The 19,845-nt window shown below is 43.3% G+C and overlaps 1 protein-coding gene across 3 annotated transcripts in view; it reads right to left on the bottom strand.

Moving 5' to 3' along the window:
* Chd7 (chromodomain helicase DNA binding protein 7) overlaps positions 1-19,845 on the bottom strand; it is a 180,618-nt gene that overhangs the window by 48,894 nt on the left and 111,879 nt on the right. For all 3 annotated transcript variants that reach the window (XM_021222408.2, XM_029533228.1, XM_029533227.1), the window contains exons 4-7: positions 18,665-18,806; positions 14,723-14,860; positions 13,650-13,715; positions 7,807-7,862 (exon numbers count right to left, since the gene is read on the bottom strand). In XM_021222408.2, coding sequence (XP_021078067.1) covers positions 7,807-7,862; positions 13,650-13,715; positions 14,723-14,860; positions 18,665-18,806 — 402 coding nt within the window. The remainder of the gene's footprint in view (positions 1-7,806; positions 7,863-13,649; positions 13,716-14,722; positions 14,861-18,664; positions 18,807-19,845) is intronic.

Here is a 19,845-nt window from a genome sequence, read left to right as displayed (position 1 = left end):
CCTGCAGGCTGTCATCTGACAGACAGTCTCTTCCACCCCCGGATGGGGAGAAGAGAGGAAGAAGAAGAAAAACAAGAAAGTAAGATTTACTACAGTAAAAATAGAGTTAGCTTAGTGGTAGAAAATCTATTTTAAAGTATGCAATGTTGATATACGTCTAAGGAGAAAAGTCACACAATGATCCCTATTGGTGCTCAACAGTGCTTGAAATTTAACACTTACAGAAGCTGTTTCAAAATTCAGGATACTTGGAATTGATTGCTATTTTATTAGCATAATTAAGTATGTAGGCTTTAGCCATATCAGACAAGAGATGCAACGGGGATTTTTCCACAAAGATCAGGGGTAAGGAAGTTATGGATACCCACTATTATACAATATCATGTAGGCACCAATGCCATTAAGTAAACTATACTTGCAGACTAAATGATTACGTGTGCGCGTGCACGTGCGCGTGCACACCCCCCCCCACACCCCACTAACAGTTCAGAAAAGGAATTCAAAGAATAAAACAACTCAATAACGTAAAAGAAAATAAAATTGGCACATGGAGTTAATAAGTAGACATCATTCACAAAAATAGCCAATGAGAGGGCATTACACTTGCACAAAACCTCTTTCTTAACAGCAACGAAGACAAAGGATTTAGCTGTGAATTTAACACAAACTGTACAAATGTGCATAACGAAATGTTTACACACTCTTAAAAAGACACGAACAGAGAACTGAACCAACTAAAAGGACTGTAGGCTTTCTATACAGTACGAAGTCAATATTCTAAATTATAAATCTGTAAGTGTAATTCAGTGTACAGAAAAATATAAGTAAGCATAATCGTGGAACTACACAAGTTCATACAAGACTGCTTGTATAAAAATAAATATGCAACAAGACCCACAGAAACATTAAAAACGGGGAGCGTCCAAGAAACAGACCAGATATTAAAATACACTAGACGGCTCCCAGGGAAGCCAGTGCTGAGACACGATGAGAGAAACTCATCATAGGAGCGTCTTCCAGGCCCTCAACCCTCTTCTGATTAGTGTGTTAAACTCAACATGCAAGCTGTTCTGGTTTTGTTTGTTTTGGTTTTTGTCAACTTAACACAATCTAGAGTCATTTGGGAAGAAGGAATCTCAGTTAGTAAAATACTTCCAAAAGACTGACCTCTGGGCAATGCCATCTATGGTTGGGTGGTCGTGGGTGCTATAAGAAAGCAGGCTGAGCAAACCAAGAGGAGCAAGTCAGTAAGCAGCACCCCTCCACGGCCTCTGCATCAGCTCCTGCCTCCACAGTGCTGCCTTGGCTCCCCTCAGTAATGGACGTTTTGCTAAGCTGCTTTTTGGTTATGGTATTTTACCATAGCAACCAAAGCCTTAACTAAGACAGATACAGGGACCAGGCTGTGGGGTATGCAGTGACAGACCTGGCCATGTGGCTTAGAAAGGAGTGTGGTAATAGGTGCATTCTGAGATGGAGACACCACAAAGTGCTCAAGAGTTCACTGAGCTGTTCTATGGGAGCCTGGAAGACAAGACTGTTGGAAGCTATGCAGATGATGGAGGCCTGGCTTGTGAAGTTTCAGAGGGAGTTTGAGAGCCCATTAAACATTATTGCACTGTTTGGTATGTGAATTAAGAATCTGTAGTTCTGGTAGTTTGGGGTTGAAGAATTTAGCTGTGATAAAGAAGAGCCCAGCAACACTGAGGCGAAGTCTTCTTGGAACTGCTTCCTCAAGGTCAGCACGCAGAAGCTGTGTGGTCCAGAGGGGGCCAAGGCTAGCTGTGATACCTGTGTGGAAGAGTCTTCGCATGTGGTGCTAGTTTAGAAAGCCTAAAGGGGTCCTGGAGAGTGGCTGAGCGTTGGAGAAGCCAGAAAAGGACATAAGTGAAGGTTGCAGCTTCAATAGCAGAAGAAGCTGCAGAACTGAAGGGATCATGGAGCTAAAATTGAGGCTTTGGCATCATGGAGCTAAAATTGAGGCTTTGGCACCATGGGGCAGGGTCAGAGTCCTTGAAGAGAGCCTAAGAAAAGCTATTGGTAAGAATGGCACAGTTATATTACAGATCTTAGCATTTTGGAGATAGCGGCATCATGGGCTGACTACCAAGGACAGCAACAGGTATGGCGTGGAGCCAGGCGGTGTCTCCGAGACAAGCTGGGTGTACTGCAGATGGCATAGTCAGACAAAAAGCTGCTTTGCCCCCATAGAGCCCAGAAGATCATAAATCAGTGGGTCTTGACCTGTGGGTTACGACCCCATGGGGTCGAATGACCTGCTCAAAGGGGTCCCCTAAGACCATCTTTTCATATCAGATATTTACATTATAATGTATAGCGGTAGCAAAATTATAGTTATGAAGTAGCAACAAAATTAATTTTATGGTTGGGTGGTCACCACAGAATGAGCAGCTGTATTAAGGGGTTGGGGGTGTCACAGTATTAGCTACTGGCCTAGAGTGAATCCCACGTGTAAGACACTGAACTTATTGCACTACTGGACTTCAATTTTGCTTTGATCGGATTATACCCGTGTCCTGGCTCTTCCTTTTTAAAAATAACTATATAGCTTATTGTTTGTATCTTATAGATTCTACCATTAAGAACATTTGGAATATTTTAAAGACAATGGATATTTACAGAGGCTTTTAAAAGACTGGACATTTTAAAAATACTAAACTTTTAAAATGTTTGAATTTTTATCGTGTGGGGTTTGTAAGTTGGAATGTTTAATACTGGAATATCTCAGGGATGAACAAAAAGGAAAGGGTTATGATTTAATAAGCGATGTGCTTGTATACCAAGTTAAGAATGGGGTCTGTTGTGGGGTTGTTTTGTTGGTGTTGCTATTTGTCACCCTCCGGGACGAGAACCCTCAGTTAAGAACATGTCTCCATCAGATTGCCTGTAAGAGAGTCTGTGTGGCTTTCTTGACTCGTGGTTGATGTGGGAGGGCCCAGCTCACTATGAGGTGCTGGTACTTGGTTCTATAAGAGAGCAGGTTGAGCAAGCCATGAGGAACACGCAGGGAAACAGTCCCTCGTGGCTTCTGCTGCAGTTCCTGCCTCCAGTGTGGGTGCTGACTTCTCCCACAGCCTAACTAAGTTATTAACTAAACCCTCACTAAGACATGAGTCTCAGGAGTTTGGATTTCTAAAAAAACAAAACAAAACAAAACAAAACACACAAATGCCAGGTGGACATGGAAGCCAACATGCAATTCCGGAGCTCACAAGGCAAAGCCTTGCCTGGCGAGGAGAGCTGTAAAGTCATATTGGTGAGTACTGAGTTCAGTTGAGACCCCGACTCAATGAATATGGTAAAACAAGATTCAAGAAGGCTCCCAATACTTCCATATGCATGTACCCACATGCACATGCATACACGTACACGTGCCTATATGCAAACACGTGTACACACAGAGAGAAAAAAGAAGAGAGGATACATAGATATATTGCACAAGGTGTATACCTCAAATATCTGTGGAAAGGAAAGACTTAACTGTGGTTGTGTGCCATCTAACATTGTGATCTGTGATAGACTATGTATGAGACAGACGGTGGTCCCATAATCTTAAAAAGGACCTAAAAAAATCCCCATGGTCAGGTGACATAAATATTATAATGCCACAGAACAGTGAGTAACCCATGTGTTCGTGATAATAAGTAGAAACTTACTGTGCTACCAACTGCATGAAAGTGTAGCACATACAGTCAATTAAGTATAGCAATGACAATGCCGACAACAACCACGTTCCTAGCTATGTATTCAATATGCAATCCTTTCCATTATTTAGAGTGAACTTCAACTCACAAGCCATGCTATGGCGGCGACAGCATTAGACAGCTCACCTTTACCCTACCTTTTGACTGAATCAAATCATCAGACTGAATGACTGACCCGAACCATCTAGGTCTAATTAAGGACATGCTATGACTTCCACACAATGAGGGAATTAAATGATGGTGTGTTTCTCAGGATGAGCCTCTGTTGTTGACAAGCATGAACACCAAACACATTGTGCTTTGAAGCAGAAAAATCCATGGGTAGGCTAGAGGAAAGTGTGGGCTAATTCTACCTTCACAGCAATATAGGGAAGAATGACTGGAAAGCCCGGGCCAACAAAAGACTGATACATCTAACTACAGAACTCTTCTATGTATTGGGAGGATGGGAAGGGTCAGGTGGTGCACATGTGGAGGTGAGACACCACTGTTGGTAAGAAACTAACTCTCTGGTGTTGATTTTCTTGTCAACCTTGTGGGATCTGGGGTTCAAGCCCAGGTTGTCAGATTTTCACATGAGTGCTAAGCCATCTCGCCTTTAAAATTTATGATGTAATAAAAAAAAGTTAGAAGACAACAGCACAGTGATCACAGTCCCTGGTGGCTTCTAACCCAAGAGAGGATAACCCTCATGTCTACAGAGCTTATAAACCAATACAATGAGTTATAGGAACACGCACAAATGCATACCCAGAGAAGTAGCAAAAGATGGCCATAAAGTTATGAAAATGGTGTTCTTATGGTCAAGAGAAAACGTTAACTAAATGTCACTGAGACTGGGAAGGCAGCACAGCATGCTGGGAAGGCTGAGGACACGTCTGTATGCAGGAGTTTGGTACATCTCTCAACACTAGCATGGGGCTAGCATGATGGCTCAGGGGATACGGTGCTTCCTGGCAACCCTAGGCAGCTGGATTTGGTCCTTGGTACCCACAGACTCCAGAAATCAGACTGCCCTCTGATGACCACCACATGCAGTGGCACACATGCATGTACCCTCACATGTGTGCACAAAACAAACAAATGAAAATGTACGAGATTTTTAAACTACATATATTTTCTATGCCTTCATATAGCAATCTTTTTTTTTTTTTTAAGGACTTCACCCTGATGGTAAATATGGTAAATATATATAGGCATGTATGAGAAAAAAATCACTGTGGCACTGTCCATCACTACAAAATGCAAAAAGTTATTATAAGGTCACAGACATGGGAGACTGAACAGATGCACTACAATCATGCAGTGGAAGCCGTAAGAAGAAAAAACAAAAAAAGTCAACACACATCCCGCATAAACTCATGTAGTGATGTCCAGAATAGTACTGAAGGAGGGAAAAGAGCAAAATTAATGCTATACAACCTTGTAAGACAGGGAAACGCATGTGCACCTATGTGTGCGTATACCTACTTACGTGTGCACATGCCTACCTATATACCTGCTACTCACGCCAGAAAGTACAGGAAGAAGCTCGGTATTAAATGGTAGGTTACACCAGAAGGAACACTTCTCACCTGACTATCTTTGTATACAGCTCTGACTTCTGAGTCATGGTAATATTTCACCAACTTAAAAATGCAAAGGAGACGTCGAAGATACAATTAAATCGCAAACGGACACTAGTCAACTCCGTGGTGTGTGTGGGGGTAAGCATAAAGTCATGGAGACCATGGGACTAAGGGGATTTTGTGTAAGGTATATAACCTCTAACTCTGTGAAACTAGGATAAAACATCCTAAACAAAGAAACTGAAACCAAAACTCAGCTAGTAGTTCTCTTTTTGTTTTCTTTTGTTTTTTTTTTTCATCAGGGTTTCTCTGTCTAGCCTTGGCTGTCCTAGAACTCACTCTGTAGATCTGCTTGCTTCTGCCTCCTCCCAAGTGCTGGGACTAAAGGTGTGTACCACCACCAGCTCAGCTAGGAATCCTTAATTCCTTTTCTATATATTTTAAGGTTGGCAAAACCCAAACCAAAACAACAACAACAACAACAACAACAAACAGATGATAAGAGCCAAGCTTCTTATCATCAAAGAGGGGAATAGCTACCCTTTGAAAGGAGAAAGGGCCGAGGGTGCCCTGTGGGAGAGCTGGGTGGGACTGTTTTGTTGTTAGGCAAGTGGATGCCTAGGTAGAGGTAAGCACATGTGTATAACAAACAAGTACATGTGCCTGAAGATTACGTGTGCATGTGTTTGCAGGTGTGTATACAATCCTAGCAACGTCTACAAACAGTGACTTCTTGGCAGCAACGAGCAAGCTCATGGCCCACATCTGGCTCCTACATTCTCTATCTAATTACTGATTCTACAGCTGCAACTTGCAGAGACAGGACAAGCTGGGAACATACTCTGACATCAGTGCTCCGAACGGGATAAGGGGAAAGACAGAGCCAGCTTAAAGGGACTCCCACCACTACATCCGTAGTGACGTGAGCAAAATAAATACTACTACCAGGGAGAAGAATTCAAATCTCAATAAAATGACCCCCATCCCCACCCCGGCTATGAATTAGTCGGGGCAGAGAATAAAAGCCATCCTTAAGTTAAATATTCTGCCGACTTAGCAAACATTACCATATTTAACAATCTCCACGTATTTCAGAAATAGATTAATTACAATAAAAAAAAAACTGCCCTACAATTTTTTTTTGCAATGTTCCTCCAAATCTGAATTAGCATCAAAACAAGTTAAACCTCTATTGAAAGCTTAACTTTTCTTTCATCTCCATGGTAGTGCACAGAAAACCAGCTTAGTCCTTAAACTTCTTGTTGCCTGTATGTATGGCAGCAGTCCCTGGTACAGGGTCCTACACTGTCTTTGGAGCTTCCCACAGGTGAATGGATGGCAACCCTTGGGTCCCACCCACTCTGTCTCTGATGCCTATCATCTATTGGTGCAGTTACATGTCAATCAACACTTAACCCTCAGTCCTCCGTCTGACTTGACACACCCGAGGGAAATCCCCCTGCAGCTCATTTAGGTTACCCCCTCTTTGCCTATTCAGCTTCTCTCGTTAAGGATTCCCCACAGGAAATCGCCTCATATGAACGATGTGCTTAGACATGAACTCACCATGAGGACACAATACTGATGGCAGCTAACATTTATTGTGCATTTTATTTTATACAGCCAGACTTCATTTCACTGGCTCTCGGTCAGACTGAGAGACTTTTTACTTAAAGTTTTGCTAACCTTCTCAGAAGAGTGACCCTGTATTTACACAATGCAGACCAAAGGGACAAAAGCAGAGAAACATGGCACTCGGTGGTGACATTTTCCTAGGGCAATGTACTTTCTTAGGCTGTTTTCACAACAACTCCTAAAAATCCTCCTTAAAAACCCAAGACTGACTACTCAGCCCAGCTTTAAGTCTGTGTTCAGAGGATCAAAGCAGAGAGAACAGATCTGTGGTCAGCGAAGGTGTCTGTCCTTCGATGTTTGTCAGGAAGGGCCTCTGTCTTCTTCAGGAGGCTAACGACCAATCCTGAAACCCACGCTGACTAGCCAATGTGAGCGCACAGCTCCCACAGCATAGCTCAAGGCAGTTGTTTTTCTCCATTCAGATTAAAACTAAACTAAACTAAACCCACTAAACAAATATTGGAAAGCAATGCACATAAAGCCAGAGCTCACTGCATCAAAGCCCAAGGGCGTCCTGGGCCCCTGGGCCTCGGAGGGGCTACAGAGTTCTCATCACAGATGCAGGGAGTGGCGCAACCATGAGGAGCAAGAGCCACTCTTTGGGGACAGGCAATTTTACTTTATTTCACATGATCACATCAGATGTTTCTTTCTGTCTACGATGAGCTTCTTGCTTATATAAGAGAGTTAGTCAACTTTTACACATTAAATAATTTCTAGAAAAACATCTGCAAAGTACCACAAATAACAAAGTTAGGAGGAAACAACCTGTTTGAGGCAGCAAAGCGACCATATCGAACTCTCCATGCTCACAATTCTTAGAAGGTCCTGCCGTCCAGTCTACCCTTCCCCGCTGAAAGGAGGAACAATTTACTTACAAGTTTTTATACTTCACATAAAATTCCTCAACTTCTGCCTCCTCGCCAGATTCCTTCTGCAACGAAAGAAGATTGAGGTACACACTTTAAAATCATATACCGACGATTTCAAAGGCAGTCACGTACTCCCACGTGGGGACACGACGCCTGAGGTTACTTACTGGAAAGAGGAGCACACAGGAAGCCCTGGCAGCCTGTGCCATGGGGACTGACATACGCAGGCACATGCACGCTGCTCCACTCAACGTGCTTGCGATTGTACGGCATGAATCATTTTAACTCCTCCCTAACCACATGCAGCTTCATTCACAACAACCTGACCCCAAGCCTGGCTCGCTGCCAAACCCGCAGTGTTAAGTAGACGCCAAGTGTACCATTTTCTCAGGCAGCAGCCAATTAGCAACTGCTCTCCTGAATGCCATATGTATTATTTTTGGCTGCCTCATGGCAACTTTACATTGTGGGTTTTGTAATGTTTTAAAATATTTAAAAGACATTTATTTCTCCATATAGTTAATAACTCTAAACAAGAAACCATATAAAAGGAAACCTTGCTCTTACCGTGGGACTCGGGGCATCACTACTCATGGTTTGAGTTTTACTCAGTGGAACAATTAAAGTCTCTCAGACAAGATGTCTCACACACATGGCAGCCAAATAAAATTAACACTTCCAACCCCACATTTAGGTGGGTTAAAATTGCGATGCATGTCCGCCAAGTCAAGAGCTTTCGGTGGTCAAACTGCTTCCAGAAGGTACCGAAGACAACATCAATGTTATGGTTTAGAAATCTCTCTTTTCCTTTTGGCGTTTGCTTTCGGGGGTGTGAAAGGATTCATAATGTGTCATTTTCTTACAAGTGTTTGAGCAGATAAAGCAAAGACGCAAATCATAAACATCCTTTACCCATGGTTTCAGGAAGTTCTTTTATGCTCCTACGAGAGCTGGAGAGCCTGCCTGGAGGCTCACCCATGGGTGCCGAGTGGCCTCATAGATCATTGAAGAGAATGAGGGTGAACAGGAACATGGTCGGAGCCGAACAGGAGAGCCAGCGTGGAGGATGACAGAGGGCACATATCTTATAAGGGCGCTCCGGCTGGCCTCCATACATAATACTCAAACCACAGTTAAAGACTGTAACCTTTTAGAATTCCCTCAAACCTTTTATCAGTTTCAATTAAACGTGCATTTTAAACTGCTTCTCACCAGTGCAAAGCCTAGATATTCTAGAGTGTGACCAGCACCGACCAACATCTCATTTTATCCTAGGGGGCTTATGAAAGGTCCTAACCACAACACAGCTTTTTAAAAAAAATCAACATATTCAGCATCTATGTGTCCCAAAATGAAAGGGAACGACTGCTTACACCACAAGATCAGCAGGTCACGGTGCTGCTCTCTTTGCTTCAAGTGACAATCCACCTAGGACCAGACTCCCCCACATCTAACCCCACTAGTTCTTCATCCTAGAACTTGAATGCTGTTCAAGATCTATTACGTTTATGAGACGCCAGTAGGAAACTAAAGATGAAAGAGACAACCAGCAAGAGGCCTTACAGCACATCCTGAAGTCAACTCAAAGTGGATCTGAAGTAACCGGGGGTGCAATCCTCCATATTTCTGTGGATTTTTGAAAATGACACACCATCCGGATGGGATCCAACAAACCCTCATCTATATATGTGATGTCATCTCGTTTCCTTCCACGCTGTCCTTTCTACCTCGGTCTCAATGGGCTCATCGCCCCATAACTAAAACACGCAAACGTGAACCTTCAGCAGCGGGACCTGAACCTTCAGTAGTGGAGCGGGGTTGTACTCTAGCGCGTCCTGCTCCCTCAAAGCCAACTGTCTCCAACGCAGTAAGACCTACTTTCTTGTCACGATCACTATTCCTGGAGGAACTTGCTGAAATTCCCAGTAAGGAGATCTGAAACTGTCTCGGAGAAGCGACCGGGGCTCTGAGACACTGGTTAGTGGCACCTGGAAACTGGTGAGGAACTGCCGTGGGACCTGTATCTTCTAAATGTCCCCAAGTAAACAAAAATGCTGTCTTCTGTTTAACTGGCTACACATGCAACATGGCCACATCCTTTGTGGAGCTTCAACTCCAGCTGCTAACTACATCCCACATAAATGTGCACGTGCTTTACTGCTAACTACATCCCACATAAATGCGCACGTGCTTCACTGAGAGAATGTTGATTCATGACTCTCTTCAAGAATTCACTAAAGACATCTCCTTTGTCCATCCTCCAACTGCCCACACTACCACTACCAGTGTGCAGAAACCACCATAACTCTGCAGAGTCAATGAATGACAGGGTGGTAACGTACAGCTTCACACAGGCACATACACACAAACACTGAGATCACTCCTTGGCCAACTACTGTTTAACCTGACGGGGCTCTGAGTATTTTCATGTGTTCAACAGACATTTGAAAAATGGGTATTCCTTTTCCTTACCCCAGGAATGAATATAAAGGAATCTCAACAGGTTACGTGGAACTTGATGTTTTGGCTGTATTAACCTATTTGTCTCACTGTTCGTGTGACCAAGGAGCCGAGCCTACTTCTCTAACGTGGCCTAAAACAGCCATTAGCACATGATAACCTGCACCCTCAAAGAAGGAATGGCCTTTCTAAACTAGACAGCTCCCCTACTCAAAACTATACAAATAATGAACAAAAAATGAAAAAGTATCCAGACAAAGATAATAAACTGCTTCTGGCCTAATATATCTCATAATCAAACAGAGATAGGGAGTCATAGTGTACTGAGTGAGAAAATAAAGATATTCTAGAGACTATAGTTAAGACTTTAATTTTATAAAATGTTCTACTTTTTTTTATTGTTTCATTCAATTATCCTGGAATTTAATGTAACTCCTTATGGAGAAAACATATGTTAAACAAGTTAAAGAAAAATAAACGTTAGTAGATAGTATATCCCATATATATATATATATATATATAGTACATCCAGATTCTGCTTCTAAGATAACTTCTGACCTTATGATCCAAAAAGGACTTGGATTATTTTCTATAGATAGATGGCATGTAGAAAATGCTGTAACTAAATATGGAAAACAAAATACCTATGCACTCTAAATATCTACACGCACATTCAAACATAACTCAAAGTTCATATACAAGACCCCTCTTCTGGGTCTTGGGGATATTAACTTGTGTTTAGAACAATATTTAAATGCCAAGCCACACCCACTGTCATGGTGTGCTAAGCTGGGGTGGCTCTCCCTGGGAGACAATTCTTAAATTATTCATGGTAATAGGAAGCACAGCTAGAAGCCACAGCAAAATATCAAATTTCTTTTTGTTTCCACGTGCAATATTGTCCCCTGTTATCAATTTTTAAAATTGATAACTTAAAGCAACGAGTGTTGAGAACATTAGCAGTTTAAAAAGTTAGTGGCTGTTACTGCTCCGTATCTTCTGATGGATCTTTAGGAGCCTCTGAGCGGCGGCAGCAGCAACAGACGAGCATCTGTGGGCTCTCTAGAACTCTTACATTCAGACAGTTCCTGCCCTCCAGAGAACTTCTTCTACCAATTCTCTCCATTCCCACATTCACCAAGCCAATAAATCAGTGGTTCTCAACCAGTAGGTCATGACCCCGCTGAGGGTCAAACAACCTTCTCACAGGGTCACGTATCAGACATCCTGCTCATCAGATATTTACATCTCAATTCATATCAGTAGCAAGATTACAGTTATAAAGTAGCAATGAAAAAATTTTCTGGTTGGGGGTCACCACCACATGAGGAACTGCGTTAAAGGGTCACGAATTAGGGAGGTTGAGAGCCACTTCAATAAATGTTCCATCCTCATATACATCTGCAGTGACATCTAATGCCTTACAGTGAGCCACAGGGGGGCTGTTCATAGATGGTGGTAATATCGATTTGTAATCCATGGGTACCTGTCAGTAAAGGTGGGCAGAGGGGGGAAAACTAAGTTCTTTGAAGCAGGCAAAACAGAAAGAAAAGCCATGTCCGCACCAGGTATAATCTCACTAGCTATGGATAATAGAGCTAATTATAATCTCAGCTCTAAACCTGCTAAGTATGCCTGCTGAAGTACTATCAGTTCAACAGACATGAGTGCATCCCATCCCAATAACACGGCTATCTTCCTCAAGTCACATCAATCCAGCGAAGGGGACCACTCTTTGAAGCATGCCAACTATTTCAACTTTACCATCTATCTGTACTCACAAACTAACAGTTCTAGAGACAATAGGAAAAGGCAACTTTTCTAACGAGCTAAGTAGTGCTCACGTCTGTTCCAGCACGTGACAAACCTGGCTTGGTTTTTATCATTTGATCCATTAGGGCATGAAGCTACAAACTCAGTTACCGACAGCATCCTCCACGCCCCACCTCCGCACCCGATTTGAAGTACGTTGACTTGTTGCTCCGGATAGTTTTGATAGGAGCATGTGGTGATTAATGTGCAAATCCTGCGTATGTAAAGAAGAAGTAAACCTTGGTGAGAGGGACATGTGAGCCTACCGTTGGTGCAGGGGTATCTCAATGAGCTCTTAGTTTAAAAAACTACAAGTTCTATTTTTATGTATGTGTCAGCCAGTGTGTGTGCACATATGTGACTGCAGCTCAAAAGAGGGCATCGGGTCACTTGGAGTTGGAGTTATGTTACAGGTCATTTTGAAACATTCAAAGAGGGTGCTGGGAACTGAAATCATGGCCTCTGGAAGTAGGAAGTGACCTGCTTCTCAATCACCTCTTCAGCCCCAACAGATGCTACATTAACAGAAACAATGCATTAAGTGCCAGTACTTTGCTGCTGGTGGCGTGCTTGTCTGTCTGTCTGCCTGCCTGCCTGTCTGTCTGTCTGTCTTTATTTCCCCTTATCTGATAGCTGATAAGCTTTAGGACAGCACCTAAGTCCCATGATTCTCTTGGCCACTGGGAAACTATACCTTGTATTCATTTTACCAAAAGAAACCACATTTGCTCTACACTTCAAAAGCTCTGAAGAACTACTCAGGCTTGACTGGCTAACGTATATTACAGCCACAGCACCTACGTTCTAGAGACACACGAGCTCAGCATTTCCCCATCTGCGCAGGGAGGCAACCGACATGGAGCAGAGGATTTCCAGTGCTTAGAGAAAATACTGGAGTACTTCTTTCTAACGTGCCTTGGCCGCGAGCTTACCTGCTGCCCACTGGCAGGCACTTTTCCTTATCAATATGAACTGTAACTGTAATAAAGATACTTTCGACACATTCAGTTATATAGGCACAAAGTTGTAAGCAGCCTGATAAAATGTCTGCTTGCCCCAGTAACAGAGAGACCCTGCTGAGGGCATTGGGGGGCCCCCAAGCAAGGTCTTCTTAGGGACATTTTCTATGGAAAAGGCAGTCTGTACCTCTGTACCTCTTAAACATTTCTTTTGAGTTTCTTGACTTTTCCAAGTAGGGTTACAAAGGTTGATACATCTTAAGGTCATTGCTTAATGGAGTTTTGATTTCATTCCAGAGCAATCAATCACCCATCCCCCAACTTATACTGGGTTAGTGCATCAGAGGGGATCAGAAGTACCACCAGAAATTTCATCTTATGATAATGTAACCACTGGGCTTTTCTTTTCTTTAGCTTTTTTTTTTGTTTGTTTGTCTTTTTGTTGTTACTTTTTTGAGAAATGGTCACATGTAGAAAAAGCTGACCTGGAGCTCCTGGTCCCCCTGCACCCACCACCCTACCCAGCGCCATAGTGGAATCTTCAACGGGCAGTCTACAGCAAACAACCTGGAAGATCACCCCATGGGGTTCTGGTCTTTGCACGCGGCGCTCGCTCACCTGCTTTTTCACTAGGCGACAGCTCATGATCTTCTCCACCACTGGGCCTTCTGCATCAACAGATTCCTGAAAGGGAGAAAGGGGTTATCAGCTGAGCCCACTGGAAAGTCATCCGACCTGTGCTGCGAACGCAAGTGGGAAAGCGCTCCCTTCTGCCATGCCTCCCACCCGTCAAACCCCACGGGCCAAAGTTAACAGTGGGGAAGATGACTAGAACCAAGAAAAGCCTCACACTACAGCAAGGCAAAGGAAGGGCTGTGCTTATGACTTCCTGATTGTGTGGTGAATTATGGAGACAAGCTCAGTCCCTCAAGCCACAAAGCATTCACTCTGGCTGCTAAGAAAAAGTGATCTGTGCATGACAGCCGGTCAAAAGCGACTTTCCTGCATCTATATTCGTGGAGCGAATACTCCCTCTGCCCTGCTACTGTAGGCAGCTCTGTCCTATGGAGGTTGTGTAAAACACTGTACAACAATTTAATAGAGATCCAATTGCCAACTAAGCACCAAGCTGCATTTAATAGAGCCTTTCAACTGGTGGCCAGTTTGTTAACTAAAGTACAGTAAAAGCAAAAAAAGAATAAATAAAATCTTTGCAATAATCAATTCTGTTACTGCCTGTGCTACATACAAAGTATTTTATCCATCATTTACATTGCACAGAAAATACAGTGTGCCCTGCTGGGTACTCCAAGGCAGTAATTTTATAAAGGGGTTCTGACAGTGCCAAGCAGCAGGAGATGAGCTCTAGTGGTTTATTATGGTTCCAGGAGCTACAGCACTGAATTCTCAGAGGTTCATATTCTAGCTCAGACTCTTCCTCAGCAGAGACCATTAATTCTCCAAAACTGTGTCACATTACATAGCATTGCCTTATATAAAAATGAATTTGAACAAGGAGAGCTTTTTTAGATACTACTGAACAATGAATTTCCCACGACACATCAGCCAACATTAGCAGAACATTCCCCTGCTCCAAGTCCACCTCTGCCACTGAACTGCTTGGCTCCCAGGTGTAAGCTTCCAGTCCACCTTGAAAGCACACATGAACCGGCGCAAGCCTGGCTGCCGACCTGCTGCTCTGACTGCGAGGTGTTGGATGGGGAGTCTCTCCCGGCAGCATCTGCATCATCTGCCTCCTCATCAGAAATCTTGAACTCCAAATCTTCAGTGTATCGCTTCCTCTTCACCTGCCTGCTGGACCGCCTCTTCTACAACAGAAGCCCAACATAGTGAGTGTTAAAGGGCAGGCTTTGGGGCTCCGTAACACAGTACACAGTAGTAAGACTGCTTTCCTTCCTCCCTTCCTTTTCTAAATCTTACAGAAAAACTGGCAATTCTCATCCTGAACGGCGAGTGAAAAGACCGTTGTGACAACCATAGCAATTCTCTGGAGTTTTGGGACCTTCTAACTCTGCTGCTCCAAACAGCAGTCCCTTCAACAAGAACACACAGGTACAGCAAACCCTGTCCCTCACTTGACCGTCTCCACTGAGGGCAGTGGCAACACCAGAGGTGCACAGTGTACCGATGGGAGTCTAGCACACTCTGCTCTTATTTCTGTGTATGACTGAAAAGTTTAACACCAACAACAGTGCATTAGAAAATAATCTACAGGCTATAAAGGCTAATACAAATATTGGGTTTTTTTTTTAAAGATTTATTTATTTATTATATATAAGTACACTGTAGCTGGCTTCAGACACAGAAGAGGGCATCAGATTTCATTACGGATGGTTGTGAGCCACCATGTGGTTACTGGGATTTGAACTCAGGACCTCTGGAAGAGCAGTCAGTGCTCTTAACCGCTGAGCCATCTCTCCAGCCCACAAATATTGTTATACTGTTATTTCTCAAGGTATTCCAATGCACTTTACCCTGGGGCCTGAGAGAAACAGTTCGGGGCTGGAGACGTCCACCTCAGCGATAAGCACTTACTAAGCATGCACAGAGAGAGCCCCAGGTTCAATTCCTAGTCCTGGAGAAGGAGGGAGAAGAAGTGGGACCTAAACGCACATCTCATAATGAGTAGCTTTGACAAGTAGGGTGGCTTTTATGTTTGTTTGTTTATCTGGGGTTGGATTCTCACTATGTAGCCAGGGCTGGCCTGAGATTCACAACCAAAGTGAGGCTCCAACCCCCAAGAGATCTGCCCGTCTCTGTCTCCCAAATGCTTGGATTAAAGTTGTGTGCCACTCTGCCTGGCAGTTGTGGTTTCAATACAACTTTTTATCATGCCACTTCAAATGTCGAAGACGGGTCATCAGTACGACTGTCGGCAAATGTGCAGGGCAACGTAGCTGTGTGAAGCCTGCGACCTACCGGTCCTACTTCCGGTAAGCTACGTGACGTATTTGAAAATCTGTCCACGGTAAAGTGATGAATGAAAGCAAATCACGTGACAGCAAAGGCCGCTTCTGACGCTACTTAAGACAAATGCAAACTGTTTCTCGATCTGGATGGGCAGACGATCAACAACCCTCTGAAAATGAAGAGAATCTGCTGCTTCCACGTGACGCACAGCGTTTGACTTCTCTACTTCTCCGGAAATACTCAAGAAACTACCTGTGCACGCTTCCACTAACAGGAGGAAAAAAAAAAAAAAAAGACCCCTGAAGCAATGCGAAGTGTTACTAGGTATAAGGTTCTGAATGAGGAGACAGAAGGAGTGGGGGGAGGGACAGAATGTTGTAATTTCAGTCCTAAAAGAAAAATCCTTTTTAAAGAAATAAATTTCTTTTTAAAGAAATAGAGAGCGAAAAATAGCAATTCATAATGAAAGGACAATGATGCCACCGAGGAGTACAGGACACAAACATTTTTCTAAGAATTGCAAACGGCTGCTTTTTAAAGTGTTTCAACGATTTTACCGCCCAGCATTAAGATGGGAGGACGTAAAATATTCATCATACAAATGAAGAAGACATGACAGACACTGTGATCCCTCAGGGCAAGACCAACACCGCCTCAGGACAGTAACTTACACCCCAAAAAACGAGTCCTTTTTACCTGCTTTATAAAGATACTTTTGGTTAAAATCAAGTGTGTCCCGAGGAGAAAATTAAAATGTGGCCTTGCTGTGGCCGCACCTTAGAGTTAACGTGTCATTTACTCTTGATGAGCAACCAGAGCATTCGAAACTTTCCCCTCAAGCCCCTCACTGATGCACCACAGGAAGAAGCATAACAAACAAGCAGCCCGCGTCATCACTTCCTGTATCAGGCACCAGGAAGACCGCTTTCCAGGCAGTTTCTGTGGCCGCCTGGCTTTTGGCTGTTGAATACAGAACTGTTACTGAGACAATTAGACGGAAGCACTGAGCTTGGTCCCAACTGCTGAGTGCTTTTCCGTACCCGAAATGCAGGGAGGGAAAGAAGAGGTGGAAAGTGGACACAAGGCAAGGAGAACAGTGGGGAAAAAAGGGAAAAGGAGGGGGAAATCCCACCAAACAGTAGCTCATTAGTCAGAAGGGGGAATAATTCTTTTGTCTTGAGGCAGGGTCTCCTTTGGTAGCTTTGGCTGGCCTCAAACTGGCAAGTGCTGGGACTAAAGGCATGTGCCACCACATCTGGCCTGTGAGAATAATTCTTAATATTGTCCAAATATTCTTGTTGTAAAGTCCCTACTTTAAGTGCAAATTAAGACAAAACAACCTCAAGGATACAATGAATTTCATTATAAATTCTTAGTTCCAAACTCCTTAACCAACTTTTAAGAGAAGAGACTGCACGGTCAACGACCTGTTGCTCTTGCGGAGGACCCAGGTTTGATTCCCTGCACCCACATGGTGGATCACAACCACCTTCAACCATTCCACCCTCTCAGGTCCTTCGTCCAGGCTGTTCTATTCAAGCTGAAGTTCTCTGTAGGGGCCGCATAGTACAGACACTTAGGCCTTGGTTAGGAAGACCTGAGAATACATTACAGGTCAGAGGAAGCCCAACTGGTCCCTAAGGGTTGGCTGCCTGTTCCAATGGGACTCAACAGTAACTGCTCCCTGATAATTCAGATGTCACTTGCAAAAGCCACATTCCCAGCCATCCCAAAGGACCAGACTGGCATGCTTCCAGGGAACCTAGCAAGGAAATAACTCACAACTGTCATGCATACTTTTGAGTCCTCTGTCAGTCTAAATAGTGAAGGCAGCAAACGTCATACACAAGAACCCAAATCTCTACTATTTACTTTTAGACCTCAGGAGAATCTAACCCTGAACCAGTTACCATCTGGGATATCACGGACTTGTTCATCAAAATCCTATCCTGAATATATCACATCTCCGACCATCTATTATAAATAAACTACAAAGTATGTTTTGGATTTTATTAAAAAAAAAAAATTAATGAAGGCAAATTAGATGGCTTGGTCAGGAAAGTGCTTTTCCTGCAAGCAAGAGGCCTCAGCCTTACTCCTTCGAACAGAAAGCAAGGCATGAAGGGACGTGCTCACAATTCCAGCATTAGGGAGTGGAGACAAGATCTCTGGGGCTCACAGGCCAGCCAAGGCTAGCATGCTTCACTCATCCAAGACAGTGAGGGATCCTGTCTCAAAAATACAGGGTGGTTGGCTCCTAAAGAATGATACCTGAGGGTGGCCTCTTGCCTCCACACACACACACACAGACACACACACACACACACTAGAGGAAAAGGGAGAAATCAAATAAAAATTGACCAGAAAAACTATTTTAGAAAAAAATTAAAATGTGAATGATACTTTAAATGAAGCAATATAATAGCAATGCTGAAAATGCTTAAGACAGCATAAACATCAAAACATACATTCGTGGAAATAAAGGGCAGCTCTTTGCTTTAGTAATCTCAAAGCTCAGCAGGCCCTCGAGTGAGCTGGGTTTCTGCGGGCCCTGGCTCTCTTCACTGTGGATATAATGTTCCAGACAACAATAAGGCCATCACGCACACACCTGGCAAAGCCCGGAGAAACCTTGCGTGCTTTACATGTGGCTAAAGTTACCCCACTCCCAAGCTGGAGCACCAAGGGAATAATGGTGTTACCTGGACACCTGGGTCTTCGTCCTCTTCAGGAGCAGGGGATGGTGGGGGTGTTTTGTCCAAGTCTGAATTTTCAGAACCTTCTGCTTTTCCTTTGTTGACCTTTTTCTTCAAAGCACTTGCCTCGGAATCCGGTTTCTTATTACTAGAATTCAAAGTACATCACTTAGCGTACACGCTCGGTGTGGTTTCCCACATGCCCCAAACCTTCTCTTTCTGTTAATAAAGAGTGGTGGCAAAGGCCAGGTCGATGGGTCTTGGGCGCTTTTCATTAGATGGTACTCCTAATTAAGGTTTGACAACAAAACTTGTAATTGATGACCTTCAGCAAATTTCTCACCCAATGAAACAGAACTGAATATACAACTTTGAACACTTCACATAGTACTGCCCCAGCCCCTACTGACATACAATGCTGTGACAAAAACCTAAGATGTTTCTTTGCTAAAAAGTCAGATAGAGACCAATTTTTTTTAACCAAAGGGGAAAAAAATACCATCTAATGTCTATATCCTTATTTCTCTGGCAGAGTTTTACACAGTCATTTTTAAGTCCAATGGTGACCAGTAATAGTGGATTTTTACTAAAAATTAATTTCCTAGAAATACATAATTTTATTTAATTCAGAGTTCTTGTTTACGAGTAAGTTTTCTTTTGGTGCTAAGCATTTTGGAGGGATAGGCACACTTGGCCTTCATTTCCCCCAGTGCTAGCAACTGGACATGCTGGACAAGTGCTCTCTCTACCACTGGGGTCACCACCAACCCCACAATTAGCATTTCTACCAAAAGCTAAGTCTTTGAAATTGTAAGTGTCTGCTTGTGTCTCACCAATAACTGAAGCTCACTTTCCATGTTCCTAAAAAGCACCAGGAGTTGAATGATAAACCAAAACACATGAGTATACTCTGAGAAAAATAAAATTCTTGGGTTAGCCCCACCCCCAAAACCCTTCCTCACAGTACTTCTAGAGCAAGCACTTAGTGTTCCCTTTAATCTGCACTCTGGACCCAAGACTTCTTATGACTTCAATGACCGTTTGTTATATATACAACGCAGAAAATGTATGATCAGAATGCCAGCTTTTTTTTTTTTTTTTTTTTTTTTTTTACTATTTCTAGGGCACCTCAAACTCTAAGTAGCTTGACAAACTAAAGATACATATTTCAAAACCCCACATTTATT

This window comes from Mus pahari, chromosome 22 (genome assembly GCF_900095145.1).
Source record: "Mus pahari chromosome 22, PAHARI_EIJ_v1.1, whole genome shotgun sequence".
Classification (NCBI taxonomy): domain Eukaryota; kingdom Metazoa; phylum Chordata; class Mammalia; order Rodentia; family Muridae; genus Mus; species Mus pahari.
This window is presented reverse-complemented; position numbering and strand designations above follow the sequence as displayed.